The 18,191-nt window shown below is 44.6% G+C and overlaps 1 protein-coding gene across 1 annotated transcript in view; it reads right to left on the bottom strand.

Annotated features, from left to right (window-relative positions):
* The window catches only part of RSF1 (remodeling and spacing factor 1), a 705,323-nt gene that overhangs the window by 466,887 nt on the left and 220,245 nt on the right, over positions 1-18,191 (bottom strand). Inside the window, exon 5 of the mRNA XM_085623248.1 lies at positions 5,910-6,067. Coding sequence (XP_085479374.1) covers positions 5,910-6,067 — 158 coding nt within the window. The remainder of the gene's footprint in view (positions 1-5,909; positions 6,068-18,191) is intronic.

The following is an 18,191-nucleotide window of genomic DNA, read 5'->3' as shown; positions in this document are numbered from 1 at the left end:
TCTGGCATATAGTAGTAAAATAGGTTTTTGTGTGGAATACAATGTTTACTCTTGTTAGCATGGAAAAAGCAGCAAGACATCATTTTTTTTTTAAGTGTGTAATATATAGATAGTAACACCAAAACAACATTATAGTCAAGAAACAAATACAAAAAAGATCCCACATCACTTTAGCTAAAAAGAAAACAATAATTGAAACAAGCAACTAGGAAGTAAATCTGATGTAACGATCAGGAGTTATTAAAAAGTAAATTTATGATGGCTAGACTTTTACTACTACTGGGCTCCATGCACATGTTTCCATCTGTATTTGGTCTTTATTCCAATTAACTCTGAACTACCCACCCGCAATACAGAATTTCAAGGAAACAACCAATCCAACAACTCCACTTTATTATTCATAAAGTGGGGTACCAAAGTCTGACAGTTACTCACCAATTCAAGCCAGCATCATCCCAACACTGTATGAAACATTTGGCAATTGTTCACCCTAGCATCACAATGCTACAGGCCTATAAAACTGTGATGGGCTCAAAGACTTAGTCTAAAATTGGATTTAAGAAAAAACCTGTTGCAAATGGGTTAAAGAACTAGAATCGGTATGTCTCATGAAGGAAAGAGCATTCTCATTCTCCTGTGAAAAACAGGATGAGCTTGAGTTGCACTGCCCTATGATCAAATAACAGAAATGTGGCTAAGAGCTATTACATATGTATTTAGAGGATGTAAAAGGTGGGCAATAAAGCCTGGCTGTGTAAGATGGTTGATAAGTTCCAGTGGCAAGAGATGATTAAGACCCCTTATGGTGGCATGGGGCGTTATGATGAAGGGTTAGCTAGACTGCAATGGAATTATGTTGATACCGGACAGTTAACTCAATGACCTTGATGTCCCCTATATTTAAAAAAGCAAAACGTTGGCACTTGATTGGAGACCTGAGGAGAAGTGATGGAGAATAAACTCTTGCAATAGTTTCAAGGTTCCAAACAAGGGGTATAATGTTTGAAGGAATGTAACACACTATTATTGCCTTGATACTTAAACAGGGGAAATCATCAAGTAAATAGGCTGATGGCAGTCATCTCATTCCTAGTCCACCCAGAGCAGTCAGATTTCATGTTACTTAGCTCACTTCTACAAGATTAACTCTACAGAGACTTCCAAATTGCAAGGATAGAGCTCGGTGTATTGAGGACTCATTTGCAGTTTGGTCACTGGATGCTGAGAAGATGATGTACTCAATAGAGTGATACTTTCTGTTGAAGGTTCTATGATAAACTGGCTTTGGGATGGAATTCCTGACATAAGTGTCATTGCTATATGATGTTCACACTACTATTGTTAATGAAAAAAACTTCTCTTCCTGAGCTTTGATCTAGATGGAGCTAGGTACTATGTTGGTCTGCAGCTCTTTTCACCATGGCTTCTGAACCGCTGAAGTGCTGGGTCAAACAGACCCTTTAGTGCAGTATTTCAATAGAAGGTTGATAGAGAGGATTGAAAGCCGCTCTATGCAGATATCTTTCTGTTCAGTGTAGACACATTGCTGCAAATACAGTGCAGACACATGGCCTATTTCCACAGATATAGTATTCAGTCTGGATTTAGAATCAACTGATCAAAGTCTTCCTAGTTTCCTGTTGAGAATGGTGTCACATCCTCTCTGTCATGTTACTTGCTGCAAATTCGTGGAGAGGGATTCAAGTACCTAGGCACTGAAATATTCAAAATACAGGCAGTATTTTGGGAGTACAACTGAAATGTATTCCTTGAAATTCTAAGAATGAGTGTCCAGCACTCAATGACTCTGCCCTTATTGCTCCCAAGATGCCAGCTCTTTTAAAGATGTCACTTTCCAAATTCTCTGGAAAATTCCACACTGGATTCCTATGGGGAGATTGAAGATGTACTGCAATCTCTTTTGTGGCACAGCACAGCATATAGCATTTTTGCTACCTATTCTGCATAGATTGCTGTGTGAGGATGACATCTCACTGACCAATGTTTGTTCTCACTTGGTGGTCATTAATGACTGGGCAATTGCCTACTCGGAGAACTGTTAATCTGAATCAACAGATTATTAATAGGACAAAACAGATTATTGATAGGGCAAGACCTATGGAGGGAAAGGGCCTTCTGCCAGTCAATTCTATGTGCATCATATCCTGGAAGACAGCCACAAAAAATTCTACGATAAAGTAAGAGATAAGAGCTGAAAGAAACTACCCTGGCGATGGAAAGTACAGGCAGAAAAATTTGACCTGGATGGGATGGGTTCAAGAAATTGGCCAAAATAGCCATTTCAAAGATAATCGGTATAAAAGGAAATGTGAAATCACTTGATAAACTGAAGGCTGAGTTTTGTATCTATGAAGAGTGATATGTTAGATAGGTAAAGACGAATGATGCACCTGGTACCACTTTAACTAGTTCAAGCTTCTCAATTCTACAAAGATCGAGGGAAGAAAACTTCATGAAGAATTGAGCATTGGTACTGCGTTGAAGAAATATAATATACTCATACATGGCGCACTGAACGTGGCAAGCAGACTTGATCACAATCATTGCATAAGGTGTCCTCCACGCAATTATTTATTTAAAAAAAAAAAATCTTTTTATTAACAAACAAACACGTTGGTCGTTGCACAATTTTCACTTAATGGTGTTACAGTGTTTCATCCTTGGACTCACAGACAATTCTGTAACTTAACATGGGACAGCATATTAGGGGTAGACAGTACCATCTCATTATTGGGTTAATATTTCTTCAAGGGGGGGGGGGGGAGATGGGAGGTTCGCAGATGTTGCCGCGGTACGCATTCCAACAAGACCAGACTGTTACCCATTTCCCGTGGCACCCCCTCGAAACATACACTCCCCATAGGTGCGCTATGTTACGTTTTGCAATCACCAGCCCCAGCGTTGCCCACAATTTGCCTTTTACTGATAGGTCCGTGGGCTCCCAAATGTTCAGGAGGCACCGCTTAGCTTCAGGCCGTAACTTTACCCCACAAACCTCGCTCATACAATCATGTATCTTTGCCCAATATGTTTGAATTTGCGGGCATTCCCATACTATGTGAAGAAATGTCCCCCACTCCCCACACTGCCGCCGACAGAGCCCATCTGCACTCCTCCCCATCGACACTAGCCTGGTGCCTGAGACATACACCCAATGTAATATTTTGAGCTGTATCAGCCGCAACCTTGCCGATATCGCCACCTCTTTGGGGGAAGAGAGCGCCTCCCTCCATTCCTCATCATCAATCTCCAGGCCATCCGCCTCCCATTTCCCCCTGAGGGAGCGCAGTGGATCCGGAGAGTGCCGTACGAGTTTTTTGCATGTGAGGGATATTGCCCTTTCCGGCAGGTAGCCATCAAGCAAACTATCCTCTAAGGGGGAGGATTCCGGGAGCGCTGTCCCGGGTGGAATGTTAGATTGAAGAGAGTGCCGAACCTGCATGTACCGGAAGAACTCCAAGTGTGCCAACTCGTGGGACTGCTGCAGGGAGGCAAAGGTCACCATTCCCCTGGATCCCCAAAGGTCCCCTATATGGGATATCCTGATTAGGTCCCAATTGCGAAATCCCTTAGTGGGACCCAACGTCCGGAGCCTTTCTGACACCCAGAGCGGGGTTGCCTTCGTAAGTTTGTCAGCCCACCCTAGCTTCCAGTTCACAATGTGCCACAGTTGGACCGAGTGCTTTGTAGGCCCCGTGAGGTGGAACTTATTAGGCCGCGAGTAGAGTGCGGTCTCAAAGTTTCCCCCGGGGAGGAGCCACCTATCCATCCCATACTCGGGATCATCCCCACTGCCGTACGTGCCCTGGTTGATAGCCGAGAGATGCGCTGCCCAGTAATATTTACGAATGTCCGGCAGTGCTATACCACCATCGTACCACCCCAGTGTTAGTTTTTGGTGAGCTATGCGTGGTGCGCCACTCCACAGAAGGTCTCTCTGAGTAGCCTCAATATCTGCAAAGTACTTGGGTGGGACTAGGTCTGGGTAATTTTGGAGCGCGTATAAAAACCGCGGCAGCGCCATCATCTTAAAAAGGGCCGCACGACCCAGCAGCGACAGCGAGAGCTTCTTCCAGATTGCCGTATCCCTCTGGAACCTCTGCAGAGGTGGCCTGAAGTTATTTTCAAAGCGGATTTTTGCATCACCGGAGATAAAGCACGCAATAACTTCTTAGCAAATTTTGATAATGTCATATTTTATGTCCAGCTTTGAGACATAACTGTAGGCCTTTTTTGAGATGGATTGTGTTGTATATACACAAAAAAGGATGCCCAATGTTTTTTTTACATAATCTAAAATTAACCCTTCAATAAACTAAATATATTATACAGCCATTTTATTTGATGCATTAAGAACCTCAATAGATTTTTAAGTGAAGTGTTCTAGTGAGATAAGCAAATAAATAAACATACTAAATTGGGCTATAGAAAGCAATGCAGGAAATTCTCAGAGCATGCTCTAACACTGGAATGCATAACTATCCGAGCAGACTCCCTAGGAATAAATGGAGAAAAATAACATCTTGGGTGGCATGAAGCTGGCTCATTCACGTTCAGTGCTTTCATGGTACAAACCATGAATTGTTCAGACCTGATGCAGGCCTTTTCTACAACAGAAGCTCTCATTGCAAGGATTGGAGAGCAGCGTGTGAGGCCTTTTCTAGGAGTAAGTTGGTCAGTCTGGTGGTAAAGAACTGCTTACTGTGTGAGCACTGTCATTAATCACTAGTATGTCAGGTCCACCCATTTACTATTGAACTCAACTATTTTGTTAATTTGTTTTATATTTATTGCAATGGATTATGATTCGAGAATGGCATGTAGCTCAATGGTCTGAAATCTAAAGTAGGTGGATAAAAGGACGGGAATTCCTGTAAGTGGTCCTTTCAATTCAGGAGGTAAATATTCAAAATATTTTTCTTATTTTTGCAGTAAGAAGGAGAAGCATAAACTACAATAATCAATGACTAACATCTAACTGCCTTATATATTTTGAAGTTTCAGATGTAGCAGCAGCTAACTTCCCTTAAGAGCAGGTCTGCGGAAAGCCAGACAAATTTCCATCATGAGAAATGGCCTACAAATTTAAGGGGATGACCATTCTGTGGCTTAGTTTGGTAACTTTCCTGTTTGAAAAGTCTTCTGTCACACAGAGGTCATACATTTATTCTCTCTGTGAAATGTCCCGCTGATTCACAGCAACGATTATTTGGTACTGCGGTGCTCATGTCCGCCACAGTAAATTAAAATGATAACCAGAGGGACACTTTCTTAGCTTATTTTTGACATAAAGGCATGAATCTTATTGGGACACAATCCATATTCTCCCATTGCATGTGGCTAGTCAGGAGTGGATCCTTAAGGAGCACAAGGTGTCAGCAGCAAGAAGAAAAAAAAGATATGGAAACAAGCACCAAAATCCTGATCTATGAAGGTTACAAAGAGAAAGCTGATGCCTGCAGAACACTCATCTCTAGAACCGGATGCAACCCTGCATTAAGACATTAAGATCACAAGAAATCAGAAGAAGGCACATGATTATAACAGTACAAAATAAAGAGCATAGACAGTTCTCCCATTGTGCACAAAAACAAAACTTTTTTTGAGGAGAGTAACTCAAGATAAAGGGCCTTGGCTTCCTACTTGATTGTCACTATTTTTCCAGCTGTTTTTTGTTATTTCCCATTCAGAGACAGAATTTCAGCAGTATTCTAGATTGTGGTACAGTGCACAATGTTACAGGGCTTCATAAGTCTTCAAAAGAGTTCCAGAGCAATGACATCTCCTAGAGCTGTTGCAACTTAACACAACTCATTTTTGTTTCCTGTTGCTTTTTCAAATGATAAGCTGAACTCTTATCTAAATTAGCATGAGAGAGAAAGACACACCTTTTGAAGGTACAATTTCTTCCTGAGGTTTGAGGTCTTTCTCATTTGGAACAGGACTGTCATTGGAGGAACCATCCTGCTGTTCGGGCTTTTTCAGCAACGATGGGTCTATCTGTGCTTTCAAGAGTTCAAGTGTTTCAGCCAATTCATTTCTAGTTCTGAAAAAGGAGTTACAAAGAACATAGCTGAAAAGAAACCATGTTAACACCACGAGGAACAAAATGTAATAAGGATTTTCACATACAAGATGCATAGACACAAAAGATGTGATAATATACATAGCCAGACAGATTCACTTTGTCCATTCCAATGCCTGCTCTAGATGCAAGAGCCAACATAGGCACAGAGCCAACAGTCACAGAGCCTTACCAATTATTTTGCCATTTTATGTCTTGCCCCACTTCTGCTTTAGAGCACGCTCCATGCATGACCCTTCTTGTAACAGATACTTTCAGGCTTCCTTCCCTCCATTCGCAATCATATCATGACATATGGCACAACAAGAATGCTTCTGCATAGTAATGTTTTCAAATTGTGCTTGTGTCTTGGAAGGATTATGTTACTTACGCTGTAAGCATCCGTTTGTGGCATGTAGTGCTGTAGATTCACATGCTCTACCTACTCCTGCTATCTAGTGTTAGGTCTGGAGTTACGCAACTTATTTTCCTTTAAAGAAGTCTTTAGAGTCCCAAGACCGAGTCACTCCTCCTCAGTGATACTGCAACGGGCATCCACTCATTTGTAAGATTGTTTTCCCACAGGCGGGTGAGAAACAAGTGTAAGGAGTGTGTAAGAACAAGGATGTCCAAGCCAAATGTCAATTTATCACATAAATATGTAATGTAATTACAACGGCCTTAGGTATCAGGGGAGGGTGCATGTAAATATACAGCACTACATGCCACGACCAGATGCTTACAGGTAAGTAACCTAATCCGTTCAACAGCATGTGTGGCTGTAGATACACATGCTCCGCATAGACTGTAAAGCAGTCCCTCCTTAGAAGCGGTGGCTAGCCTGTGGGAGTTACTGTAGTTTGAAAAAGGGTACGTAGCACTGCCTGACCTACAATGGCTTGTTGGCGTGCTAAGATATCCATACAGTAGTGTTTAGTTAATGTGTGTGGGGTAAACCAACCCTGAAGCTCCCTTACAAATGTCAGCTTTGGGAATATTTCCTAAAAAGGCCAGTGTAGCTCACTTTTTACGAGTGGAATGTGCTCTGGAAGTAACCAGGTAAAGGTCTTTTAGCTTTAATGAAGCAAGTTTGAATACATTTGATTAGCCACCTGGCTATACCTGATTGGGATATAGGGTTTCCTGTATGAGTTACAAGATAGCATTAGAATGTTGAGTAGGCAAGCCTAGAGAAGTGTAAAGAAACAGTTGAAGGATGAGCAAAAACGCAGGTCCTGCCTCTGAAGTTAATTTTTTTTTTTTTTCGGTTTGTATACTTATTGCTAATAAACCTTGTGTTTTGTCCATTTTTGTACCAGTGTGTATGGCTGGCTTCTAGTTCTTGGGTTATTTTTGCTTCACTGCTCATGCAATTTGTGACATTCATAGCATTTTGGTATTAGTTTTCGCCATATAATTTCACTGAGTACAGAGAGTTCTCTGCTGGCTGATCCTTGTTGTGAATCCTATGTGAATATGAAAATTAAGTTATTGATGATTCTGGAGTGTTTCTTGTAAGGGTGCATTGTTCCACTTAGATGGACGAGAAGATATTAATTTTGTTAGTTTGAGGAGGAAAGAAAATCAATAGGCTTGAATATACTTTGTAGGTCTGCACATTTACTATGCACAGTCACAGACAGTTTCCCGCAAAATTATAACGTGATGTAGGAGTCCTGCAGTGTAGTTATTGTAGACCTGCAACACGAAAATTTATTAATGAGATTCGTATTCCAGTGAGGTGGTCAATATTGATAATTAACTGATTTAGAGTTTTGCACTCTGTCACAAACTTGATGGCTGGCCATACCACTCGCTGTCAGGTGTCCTTCTCAACAGCACATTGCAATCTTGCCCTTAAATGGAACTTCATGTGTCTGTCTGCATCAAACGGAAACGGTTGCTTTCTTAACAGACTGTGCGTCAAATAAAGATCCACAAAGATGCCGCGTTAAGATGGTTATTCTTGGAAAGAAATGTTTGTTAAGCCGGAAGATGGTGTTTTTATGGTTTTGAGGGTGCAATGGAAACCACACTCGCGGCTGAGGGGCAGTGATCCATCATCACACATTGATTAGGTTAACAAGAGTCCAGGCGTACAGTGTTGCTGGCTCCCATAACTGACAGGCACATTCTCCTCACGTTAGCTTGTTTCGAAAGAAGCTGAGGCATGAAAAACATGTCCCTTTCAACCTTTCAAAAATATAACATAAAATTTCTCAAATTTTGAAGGCGCTTATTTTCTGCAAATCGCTAAATCCTGGAGTTTCGATTAAACGCCATTTCAATGGTGAAGTCGGATTTTTGATAAATATTAAGGGAAAGTAACTTTTAGAAAGTTACCTTTTCCTTGTCAGACATTTCTAACGGCTAATTTGCATTGGCTCTCTAACTTCTCCCAGCCAATAAGTAACTATTTAGTAGAGCGAATATGTTTGAAATGCCTCAAAGGAGAAAACAGGCTGATCAGAGTGGGCACAGATGACTCCTCTGAATACCCAGGGTGGGGACTGTGAGCATTCCTTTTGACACTACAGCATCAATTCCTGCTTGACAGGTCTGCTGGGTTCACATGTAGCACTTGTGGCCCACTTTAAAAGGGAGAGAAGAGGGTGCTAAGACAATTCTTGTGGACCCCGTCTTGTTGTGGAAGGTCTCTACTTTTAGCCTACCAGAATTATGTCCCTGGGTTTACTTATAACCCTGAGGCACACTTGAAAGGGGAAAGAACAGGATGCCAAGAGAATTCTTGTGGATCCACTGTCTGTTTCCTGAGGGACATTGCTTTTGCCCTCCCAAACGTCTATCTCTGGGTTTACTGTGGTTACAGTGGCTACATCAAATTAGATTTAATGTTAGATGTGGGAGAACACAAGAATTACCATAGTACACTCCGACCACACACAGCCAGCCTTCAGAGCCCAAGTTTAGAGTGGGGGGAATACGTCCGTCATCTTGGGAATTCCCAAAGTGGGTAGGGTTGGCCCTTGGAACTTTTAAACCATTAGTTAGAATGTGCCCAAATGTTATTCCCACCCACTAGCTAGTGCCAGGAATAAATGTGGCACCTCCAGGCATGCACTTCAGAACACTTCCTTGAGTTGCAGGTCAGAAGAGACCTAGAATTGGTGTTGTCACCTGAGAGTAGTCCTGAAGGACTGGACCTGCTCCCTCTTGTAGTCAGGATACAGAAGAGGACACCAAGAGTCATGGTTGACCTCCTGTTCAAACTAGAGGGATAGAACATGCTACAAGAGGGTGTTCCTGCAACTGACCAGTTGACCAGTGGCAACTAGACTGGGACTGGACTGTTGGCCTCTGTTTGACACTCTGAGTCTCTACGTGCCTCCCCTGAGGTCCAGAGGGGCTTTAGAAGTCTACTCCTGTGGGGAACTGAGACTTAAGGACCAAGTCAGAAGGTAAAATATTTGACCAGGACAAAAAACTGGCTGGTGTATACAACCCATGCTTAATCGCAGTGAGCCTCAAATTGCACCCAGGTCCTAGTCAACCGTGACCATTGACTACCATTTGTGCTTTGTGCTTTTTGGTGCTATTTCTTACATTTTTAAAAATTCATATAGTCGATTTCCCTCATTAAACTTTTGACATTTTGGTGTCTCGTCAATTTTCTAATTCAGTTTGGGATTTTTGTTGTTTTGTTTTTTGACTTTATTACTGTTTTGGTACTGCAAAAATGCTTTACTTATTGGCCTAAGTTAATCCTGTTTTGTTTGTGCTATAGATGCTATAGATACTAGGGTTGCTATTGCTCCTTGAGGCGGGTAGCAACCCACACCAAATAATATTCACATTTCTAGCATTGGTGTTCCGCGGTGGGATCCAGGACTTCCGTTCTGCAGTATAAGACACTGATTTAAGTTGAAATTAAGACTTCCTTTTTAAATTGACAGCAAAAATTACAAATTAGCTTATGGTTTTCAGTTAGGTAATTCATGATTTTTTTCCAAAATTAATTCTTGCACTCAATTTTTGAACCTTACGTTTTTGGGCGCATGGGGCCGATCTGAAGAAGCATGTACAAGCACAGGGTACTGAAGGTAAAAAAAAGCTGTCTAAAAAAGGGGATTACAGGGGTGTGGAAAAATATAGCCCGAGGCATGTTGGTTTCTGTCAAGGGTAAGAAGAGAGCATTTGCGAGGTAAATTTAATGAGGTCGAGCTATTTTTAGGTCCTACTCGCCCTTTCTGGCGAGTAGGAAAACATACTAACTTTTGTCCTCTGTCTTTGAAAACAGAGAAAATGTGACAAGATAACAAGATTTAAAGGCCTTTTTATTGCTCACAAAGCAAATGAGCAATAAAGATGCCTTTAAATCTTGTCACATTTGCTCCGCTTTCAGAGACGGAGGTCAAGTAGGTTACTGTTAGGTCGAGGAGATTTTTCAAGGTACTAGACCTGCAGGACTAGTACCATTTTTCAGATTTTTCGAGCCCTGCTAACCGTAAGGAGGATAAAGCTGTGGCACTCCGGTGCTCACAGTCAATAAACAGGCATAATTTTGCATTCCTCTACTTGTGCCCCGTTACAACTATTATCCCTACATACACCAGTCTTTGTGAACAGATCCCCTTCATCATATCAGCAGTACATATTAAACACAACTTCCAGCACCATCCTGTGCATAGCATGGTACCAGGCCATTAAGTTGTTTCAGTATTTTCTACTTCAGCAGCACACCCAGATTGAACTACGCAAGTACATAAACTTGTTGTGCACGTTTGACAACTTCTGGCACAATCATGCCCACAACACAGCCTTGTAATTTACCACCTTAATGGTACATTCATTCAAGTTATGCTATATCTATATCCATTCACCAATCTACATACAAGCTAGCCTGAAAACATTAACTTAGACTTAATAATAATAATAATATAATCCTATATTTGTAAAGCGCACAGCTACACGTAGGTTTCCCGGCCCTGGGGGCCGTCGGGAAGATTAAGCAAGCTATTGCCCAGAGTCACATGGTGCTGGGCTAATCTGCCGTCGGTGCCGGGGATCGAACCGTGATCCCCAGCGTCCGGCGTCAGTCGCCATGGCCGCTGCGCCACACCTCTTCCTTACTATAGCTATATACTATAGCTATATACTGGGCAAATATTTCTGTGTTGGCCCTTGTGATTGATGTTATAGATAGGTGGCACAAGTAGATTGTTTTTTAGGACAAGTAGATTTCTGTTGCCTTTAGTCCCTAGGAAAAGCAGTTCATTTGACAAATTCCACAACCCTGGGATCATCAAACTGCCCTCAGAGCCTGAGAGGAAGTCAGTCAGCTACAGTGCACATCAGAGAAAAATGAGGTAAAAGAGGGAAATTAGGGAGTTTGTTGAAGCCCAAGTGCCAGGAGAGTGTTCACAAAAAGCAGCTTTATCTGCATTGTCCAGGGCAGAAAGCAGTATTTCCTCCCATGGCCTGTCCAGATCAGAGCTGGACACCTAGCCTGCCACTTGCCTCTGGCTTCTAGTTCCAGCTTATTCCAGCCGGATCCAGTGACACCACCATAGCCTGGTTTTCCCTGCCCGGGTTTTCCCACTCACTGTTCTTCATGCCAATAGAAGCCCCGCCCACCCCAGGACCTACTTAAAGCAGGCTGATGCGCGAAAACATAGGTAGGCACCTGGACACATTACCTGCCACTTGCCTGTGGCCTCCACTTCCTGCTTGTTCTAGCCTGACTCAATCGCTGCCCGGTTTACCCACTGTCTGTTCCGCCGTCAACAGAAGTCGTCCACCCCAGGCCCTACTTAATGCAGGTCGCAGCACGACTGTGCAGTGGACGCATTACTGGAGCACATAAGGCAAACCCGTCTGCACCCGTCCATGCCCAGCAGCACAACCATTGGTCCTCTGAGCCCTCGTAGAAATACACAAGCTGAGCTTTACACCCTCGACCCCAGACGCAGAAACAAACACTGTCACCGTGCTGGTAGAACCTTTTAACTGCACCCACTGCAACTTCACCTGTTACTGCACACACACCAGGCCACCGACGAGCCCCTCCCAAACACACACCCGACACCACCTGAACAAAAAACCCCAACCTGCAATTTTTTATTTAAACACATTTTATTGCATTTCTTATTTACCGTTACATCATTACAATGTGCATAGCTTGTAACATTTTATACATCCAGTCTAGTATACATTAGTCCTTCGCAGCCCTCCTCCACAGTCTAGATATATACAACATCTTAATGCGGCTGGTGCATTGTCTAACAGTGAACTAAAAGAAGGTGGACATTTATTACAAACATGTTACTACAATATTGATACTAACTACCCAAAACTCCCCTCGTCTCTCCCTCCCCGATCTCACGCGTACCACTCCTTCCGGTCTTGTAAATGTAAACTTCAGCCTATGCTTGTTGCCTGATCGTGTGTGTGTGTGCCTTGATACCTCCTGCATATACATTGGCTTTAGGGCTTAGTTATTTTTATATGTATTAGGTTGTAATTCCTATGGCTGGGTTTCAGCTGCCGCTATGGACTTCAGAGCTTCCAATAAAGCATCCCATTCTAATGCTATTGGTACTTTCCGCAACCCTTTAAGCTCTTCCCTGTGTAGTGTTGCGCTCTCTGCAGTGCCCCATCGTATTAGTTCCGAGTGCCATGCCAATCCGTCAGGAGGTCTCCGTGATTTCCACCTCATTGTAATGTTACGTATGGCTAATATAAGTGCAAGATCCATAAGTCGGTATTGTACTTTGTGTTTATGCACTTGTGTATGAAATCCTAGAATGCACTCCTCCACCGTGTTCTTCACCTCCCGCTCCGTCGCTTCCTCTATTCTATGCCTTATAGTGTCCCAGTACCTACGTATTCTTGGACATGTCCACAACATGTGTATTAGGTCAGCGCCTTCTAATGAACATCTCGGACATTGGTATTGTGTCTGGGGGAACATTCTGTCCAACCTATGCGGGGTAAGGTATGCCCTGTGCAGCACCATGGTCTGTATAAACTTAAATTTTGTGTTGCGCGATACCTTCCTCGGGTGTTCTAATACCCTTGCCCATTCCTGGTCTGTGATGGGCCTGTCGATGTCTCCTTCCCACGCCGCCTTCAGGGTGTCCAGAGGGGCCGCGGTATGCGTGCTGATGCCGGTGTATAACCATCTGATAGGATGCCGACCCCTTCCCATATAATGCACCATTTTAACCAGTTCATTCGTGGGGGGTTCCTGCCTGTTCGGGGCCCAGTGCCTTTTAACGTATCGTGTCAGTGCAGCGTGTATGAGATACAACTGTTCCAGGGCCCCAGTTTCACTAACAAATGTGTCATGATCTAATAGCGTCCCATCTCCGAACAAATCCGACGTAATGGCGATCCCCGCGTTCAGCCACGGTGTTAATCTGCGCTTCGTAAGCTTACCACTCAACAGGGGGATCCCCAATAAGGGAATATTCCCTGCGTATGCCCTGGATGGTTGTGTATATTGCAGCACCGCCCTCCAGCAGCGAAGCGCCGTGTCTAATAACGAGGGGGGGCTCCTTAGGGGACCACCTTCTGGCAGCAGCAATGCATGTAATTTACCATTATCGATGTCTGCCTCTGTGTACCCTATTTCCTGCAAGTTGCGGCCCGCCGTCCAGTAAGACAGACACTGCAATTGACATGCATAGTAATATGCTCGCAAGTCTGGGACTCCCAGTCCCCCATTCGTGTACCCACTTGGATCTTTTTAAGGCTGATACAGCGCCTGCCGTTGCCCCAAATTAGTTCAATGAGCATCGTGTTCAATACTTTCAACGTGGTGTGTGGTACCATTAATGGTAGGTTAGTAAAATAGTATAAAAGTCTTGGTAGTACCACCATTTTTGTAAGGGCCACTCTTCCCATCACTGACAGTGGCAGTGCTGTCCAGAACCCTATGCTGGATCGCAGGGCGCGGATTGCTTTGTGTAGGTTACCGTCTATCCGACATCAAATGGTGCAATTTTCTAATGTTCAAGGACGTGCTACATGAAGGTAAAAACCCTGTTTGATCTATGTGTATGAGCTTAGGCAAGGAGGGAAGCAATCTAGTAGCCAGTACCTTGCTTAATAATTTATATTCCGAGTTTAGTAGGGACAGTGGCCGGTAGTTTGCCATATCCGCAGGGTCCCTTCCCATCTTCGGAAGTGATATAACCAATGCTTGCACTGTGGTGGACAGTAGGGCCCTTCCTTCCAGACAGTTTTGTACAACGTTTCCAATTGAGGGACTATGAGATCCGCATATGTGCTGTAAAATTCTATTGGGAGCCCGTCCATTCCAGGGGTTTTATTTCGCGGGAGGGTCTTTATAGCTGCCCGAATCTCAGCTTGCGTAATGGGCCCGGTGAGGCCCTTCTGTGCCTCCTCTGTGAGCCTTGGGTACGTCAGAGCAGAAAGGAAGTCTGCCGTTCGGGGCTCTAGGTCCTGGTCTGTGGTGCTATACAATGTGGCATAATAATGGCGGAAGGCTGTATTAATGTCTGCTTGCGTATATACCTTTCCTCCATCTAATGTCTCTATCTCGTGTATAACCGTTGTAGGGGGAGCATCCCGTATCAGCTTGGCAAGAGTGCTCCAGACCTATCCGCTTCTGCATGGGCTCTCCTCGTGTATGCCTGGTAGTCAATGACCCGTAGTGTCTCTAGTGTTTCTGCGTGATTAATCCTTGCTTCCTGCAGTAGGCCCTTACAGTCGACACGCGTAACTGCGTCCTGCTCTAGCGTACCCATGCCGTCCTCCATCTCTTTTAGTTTCTTATGCATTTCCTGCCGGACCCCCACTGTTTTACTGATTGCCTTCCCCCTTATCACGGATTTAAAAGCATCCCATTCTATCAATTTGCTTGACGCCGTGTTGCTGTTGATTGCAAAGTAGTGTTCTATGGTCCCAGAAAGGTCGCTGCGGAGCACTTGGTCGTCCAGCAGCTGCGGCCATAGTCTCCATGTGGGGACTGGTGTAGGTACCCTACCCCATGCCATAGTTATCTCAAGTGGATTATGATCTGAGAAAGTTTTTGGTAAGTATGTGGCGTTGAGCGTCTGCATTGCTATTCTGGTGGAGCAGTACATCCTGTCAATCCTTGTGTGCAGGTCGTGCACTGCTGAATAATGGGAGTATTCTCTGTGCGTGGGGTGTCTCATTCTCCATACATCGCACAGTTCCCATCCCTTTGCCCACCTGCTCAGTGCTTCGGCTTGCCTAAACACGCCCGCCCCATGTAGCGGCGGGTGTGACCTATTCAGTGTTACGTCCGTCACCGCATTGCAATCCCCTCCCAGTATCCAGGGGTGCGGTTCCCAACCCACCAGCGCTCCACTCACCACTTCCCAATATTTGTCTTGTTCCGTATTCGGAGCATATACTGTGCCGAGCACAATAAGCTGACCGTCTAACATGCCTTTCACAAATATGTACCTCCCGAGCTTATCCACTCTTTGCTCCGTTGCCTGGAATGGTACTCCATGCCTCACCCATATTGTGGCACCCCTGGCGTAACTGGAGTAGGAGGTGGAGAAGATTTGTCCCCTCCATTTTTTGCGCTACTTTACCGCTTCACTGTCCGTCATGTGGGATTCTTGGAGATACACTATCTGTGCTTTGTGGCGTTGAAGCTGTGCGTGTATCCTATATCTTTTCTGTACTGTCCCCATGCCCCGTATGTTCCATGTTATTATGGTGCATTTACCTTGCAACGTCATTTCTATACGTTTGTGTCTGCTGGAGGAACAATACATTTACCAGATGCAATAGCCCATTCAATGTACCCGGTACCGTGAGACCATCCCCTCCCCCCAACAACCCAATACTCGGTCTGGTCATCCAACTATACCGGACCATACAACTGAACTGAAACAAAAAAGAAACCTCATTGGTCATGTATAGCGCCTTTGCCATTTGGGGGATGTTGCCTGCGCTCCACATGTGGCGTACTCTAGTGCAGTAATATTATAAAGCTTACTACGGAGCCTGTGCCGTTTAAATGTAGGATAGTGTGAGTCGACCCGCCAGCTTCGCGGGCACGTTACAGAGGATCGCTCTGCATTTACAAATAACAAGAAAAAATATACTTGCGGATACAATCAGCCATATAAGTCTTTGATGACTTGCGGGGTCGCAGAGGGGAACAGCGCGACACTGCTCTCAGAGTCCGATTCGTGCGTGGCCTCTTCCTCCGAGGAGGGCCGAGTCGTCACCTCCAGACTGTTCGCGAGGGCGGCCGCCGCCACCAGCGCCCCAGCCTTGGTCTGCTCCATCTGTTGCTTCGTGATGTACTGCTTCGCAGGTGCTCTGTCCGTTCTCCGCTGTCTTTTCCCAGATGAGCTCACCCTGCTGTTCCCGCTCTTTGCGATGCCTAACCCCAACCTGCATGCGCCCTTCTCAACACACGCTCACTATGTAAACACGACCGAGATTTGGGATCTCATCTCCAATCTCACACCAGACGTCCTCTTCCTCACTGAGAACTGTCTAAACCCCACTTCTGCACTGGACATCGCCACAACAATACCTGAATGATACAAGATCACCCACCATAACTGCATCAACAAGCCTGGAGGAGGGATCACCATTATACACCAGGAAAACCAGGGCTCGAAAAATCCACTCGACCGCTCGCATATGCGTGCTAAATTTAACTAGGGCGAGCTGTTTTAAGGTCCTACTCGCCCTTTCTGGCGAGTAGAAAGACAAACTACCTTTTGTCCTCTGTCTGTGAAAACGGAGTAAATGTGACAAGATAACAAGATTTAAAGGCATCTTTATTGCTCACAAAGTTAATGAGCAATAAAGATGCCTTTAAATCTTGTTATCTTGTCACATTTACTCCGCTTTCAGAGACGGAGGTCAAGTAGGTTGCAGTTAGGTCGAGGAGATTTTTCAAGGTACTAGCCCTGCAGGACTAGTACAATATTTTGGATTTTTCGAGCCCTGGAAAACATCCAATGCACCACCACAAATGACGACATCACCCCAGCCATGGAACACCTCAACTTCAGGCTCCAAACAGACAGCAAAACCTTCATCAGGGGCACTCTTGCAGCCCGTCCACCAGGACCACAACCCAAGCCTTCTTCAACAACATCGACTGCTTAATCGCCCCCCCTTGCCATAAACTCCAGCAAATACATTTTTCTCTGCAACCTCAACTTCCATTTCCAATGGCAACAATGACATCAACACTACCAACCTTCTAGACAGCATGAACAACATCGGACTCACACAGCTTGCCAACAACCCTACATACACTGCAGGCCACATGTTAGACCCCATTTTAACCTCCAGCAACCGCATCAGGTACTGCCACACCATGTAACTCCCCTGGACCGACCACTGCATCGTCCACTTAAACGTCATCAGCTCATGGACCTCCGCCCCCAGTCTGCTCAAAGCCCCCCCACTGCAGCTGGACCAAAGTCTCAAAGGACACATGGATCAACACCCTCAACACAACCCACTACATCTACTCCAACAACCTAGACCAGAGCATCAAACATTTGGATTACCAACTGTGCCGACAGTGTCACTCCTTTTGGCCACAACACCCACAGAAGGTCCACCAAGGAGGCTAGCTGGTACACTGAAGACCTCAGAACTGCTAAAAGACACTGGAACCAACTGGAAAGGAGATGTCACACAAGCAAGGACACAAACGACAAGACCACCTTCAAGACAGCCCTCAATGTCTACCACAGACAGTTGATAGAATCTAAGAAAAAGGCCTTAGCCTCACACATCAAATCAAGCTTCAATAATAGAAAAGAACTCTTCAACATCACCTCAGCTTTCAACAAACATTACCCCATTGAAGGAACTCTGTGACAACCTTGCAAACTTCTTCCACTACAAGATCGCCAACAACTACAGAAACTTCAAAGCCCAGCCCAAGGACACTGACTTCTTCAAGCAACACAACGACCCCGCTACCACCACAGAAATTCCTACTAACCGAATGGAGCCAGCTCGCACCACAGGACACTGCCTTCACCATGAACTCTGTCAACTCAGGGACCCAACCGATCCATGCCCTCACCACATCTTTAACCTAGGCAAAGCCAGAATCAGCCAGGTACTCACCACTTTGTTCAACACCTCAATTGCCATGGCC

This window comes from Triturus cristatus, chromosome 8 (assembly GCF_964204655.1).
Source record: "Triturus cristatus chromosome 8, aTriCri1.1, whole genome shotgun sequence".
NCBI classification, from domain to species: Eukaryota; Metazoa; Chordata; class Amphibia; order Caudata; family Salamandridae; genus Triturus; species Triturus cristatus.
The sequence above is the reverse complement of the archived record's forward strand: the minus strand, read 5'-3'. Positions and strand labels throughout refer to the sequence as shown.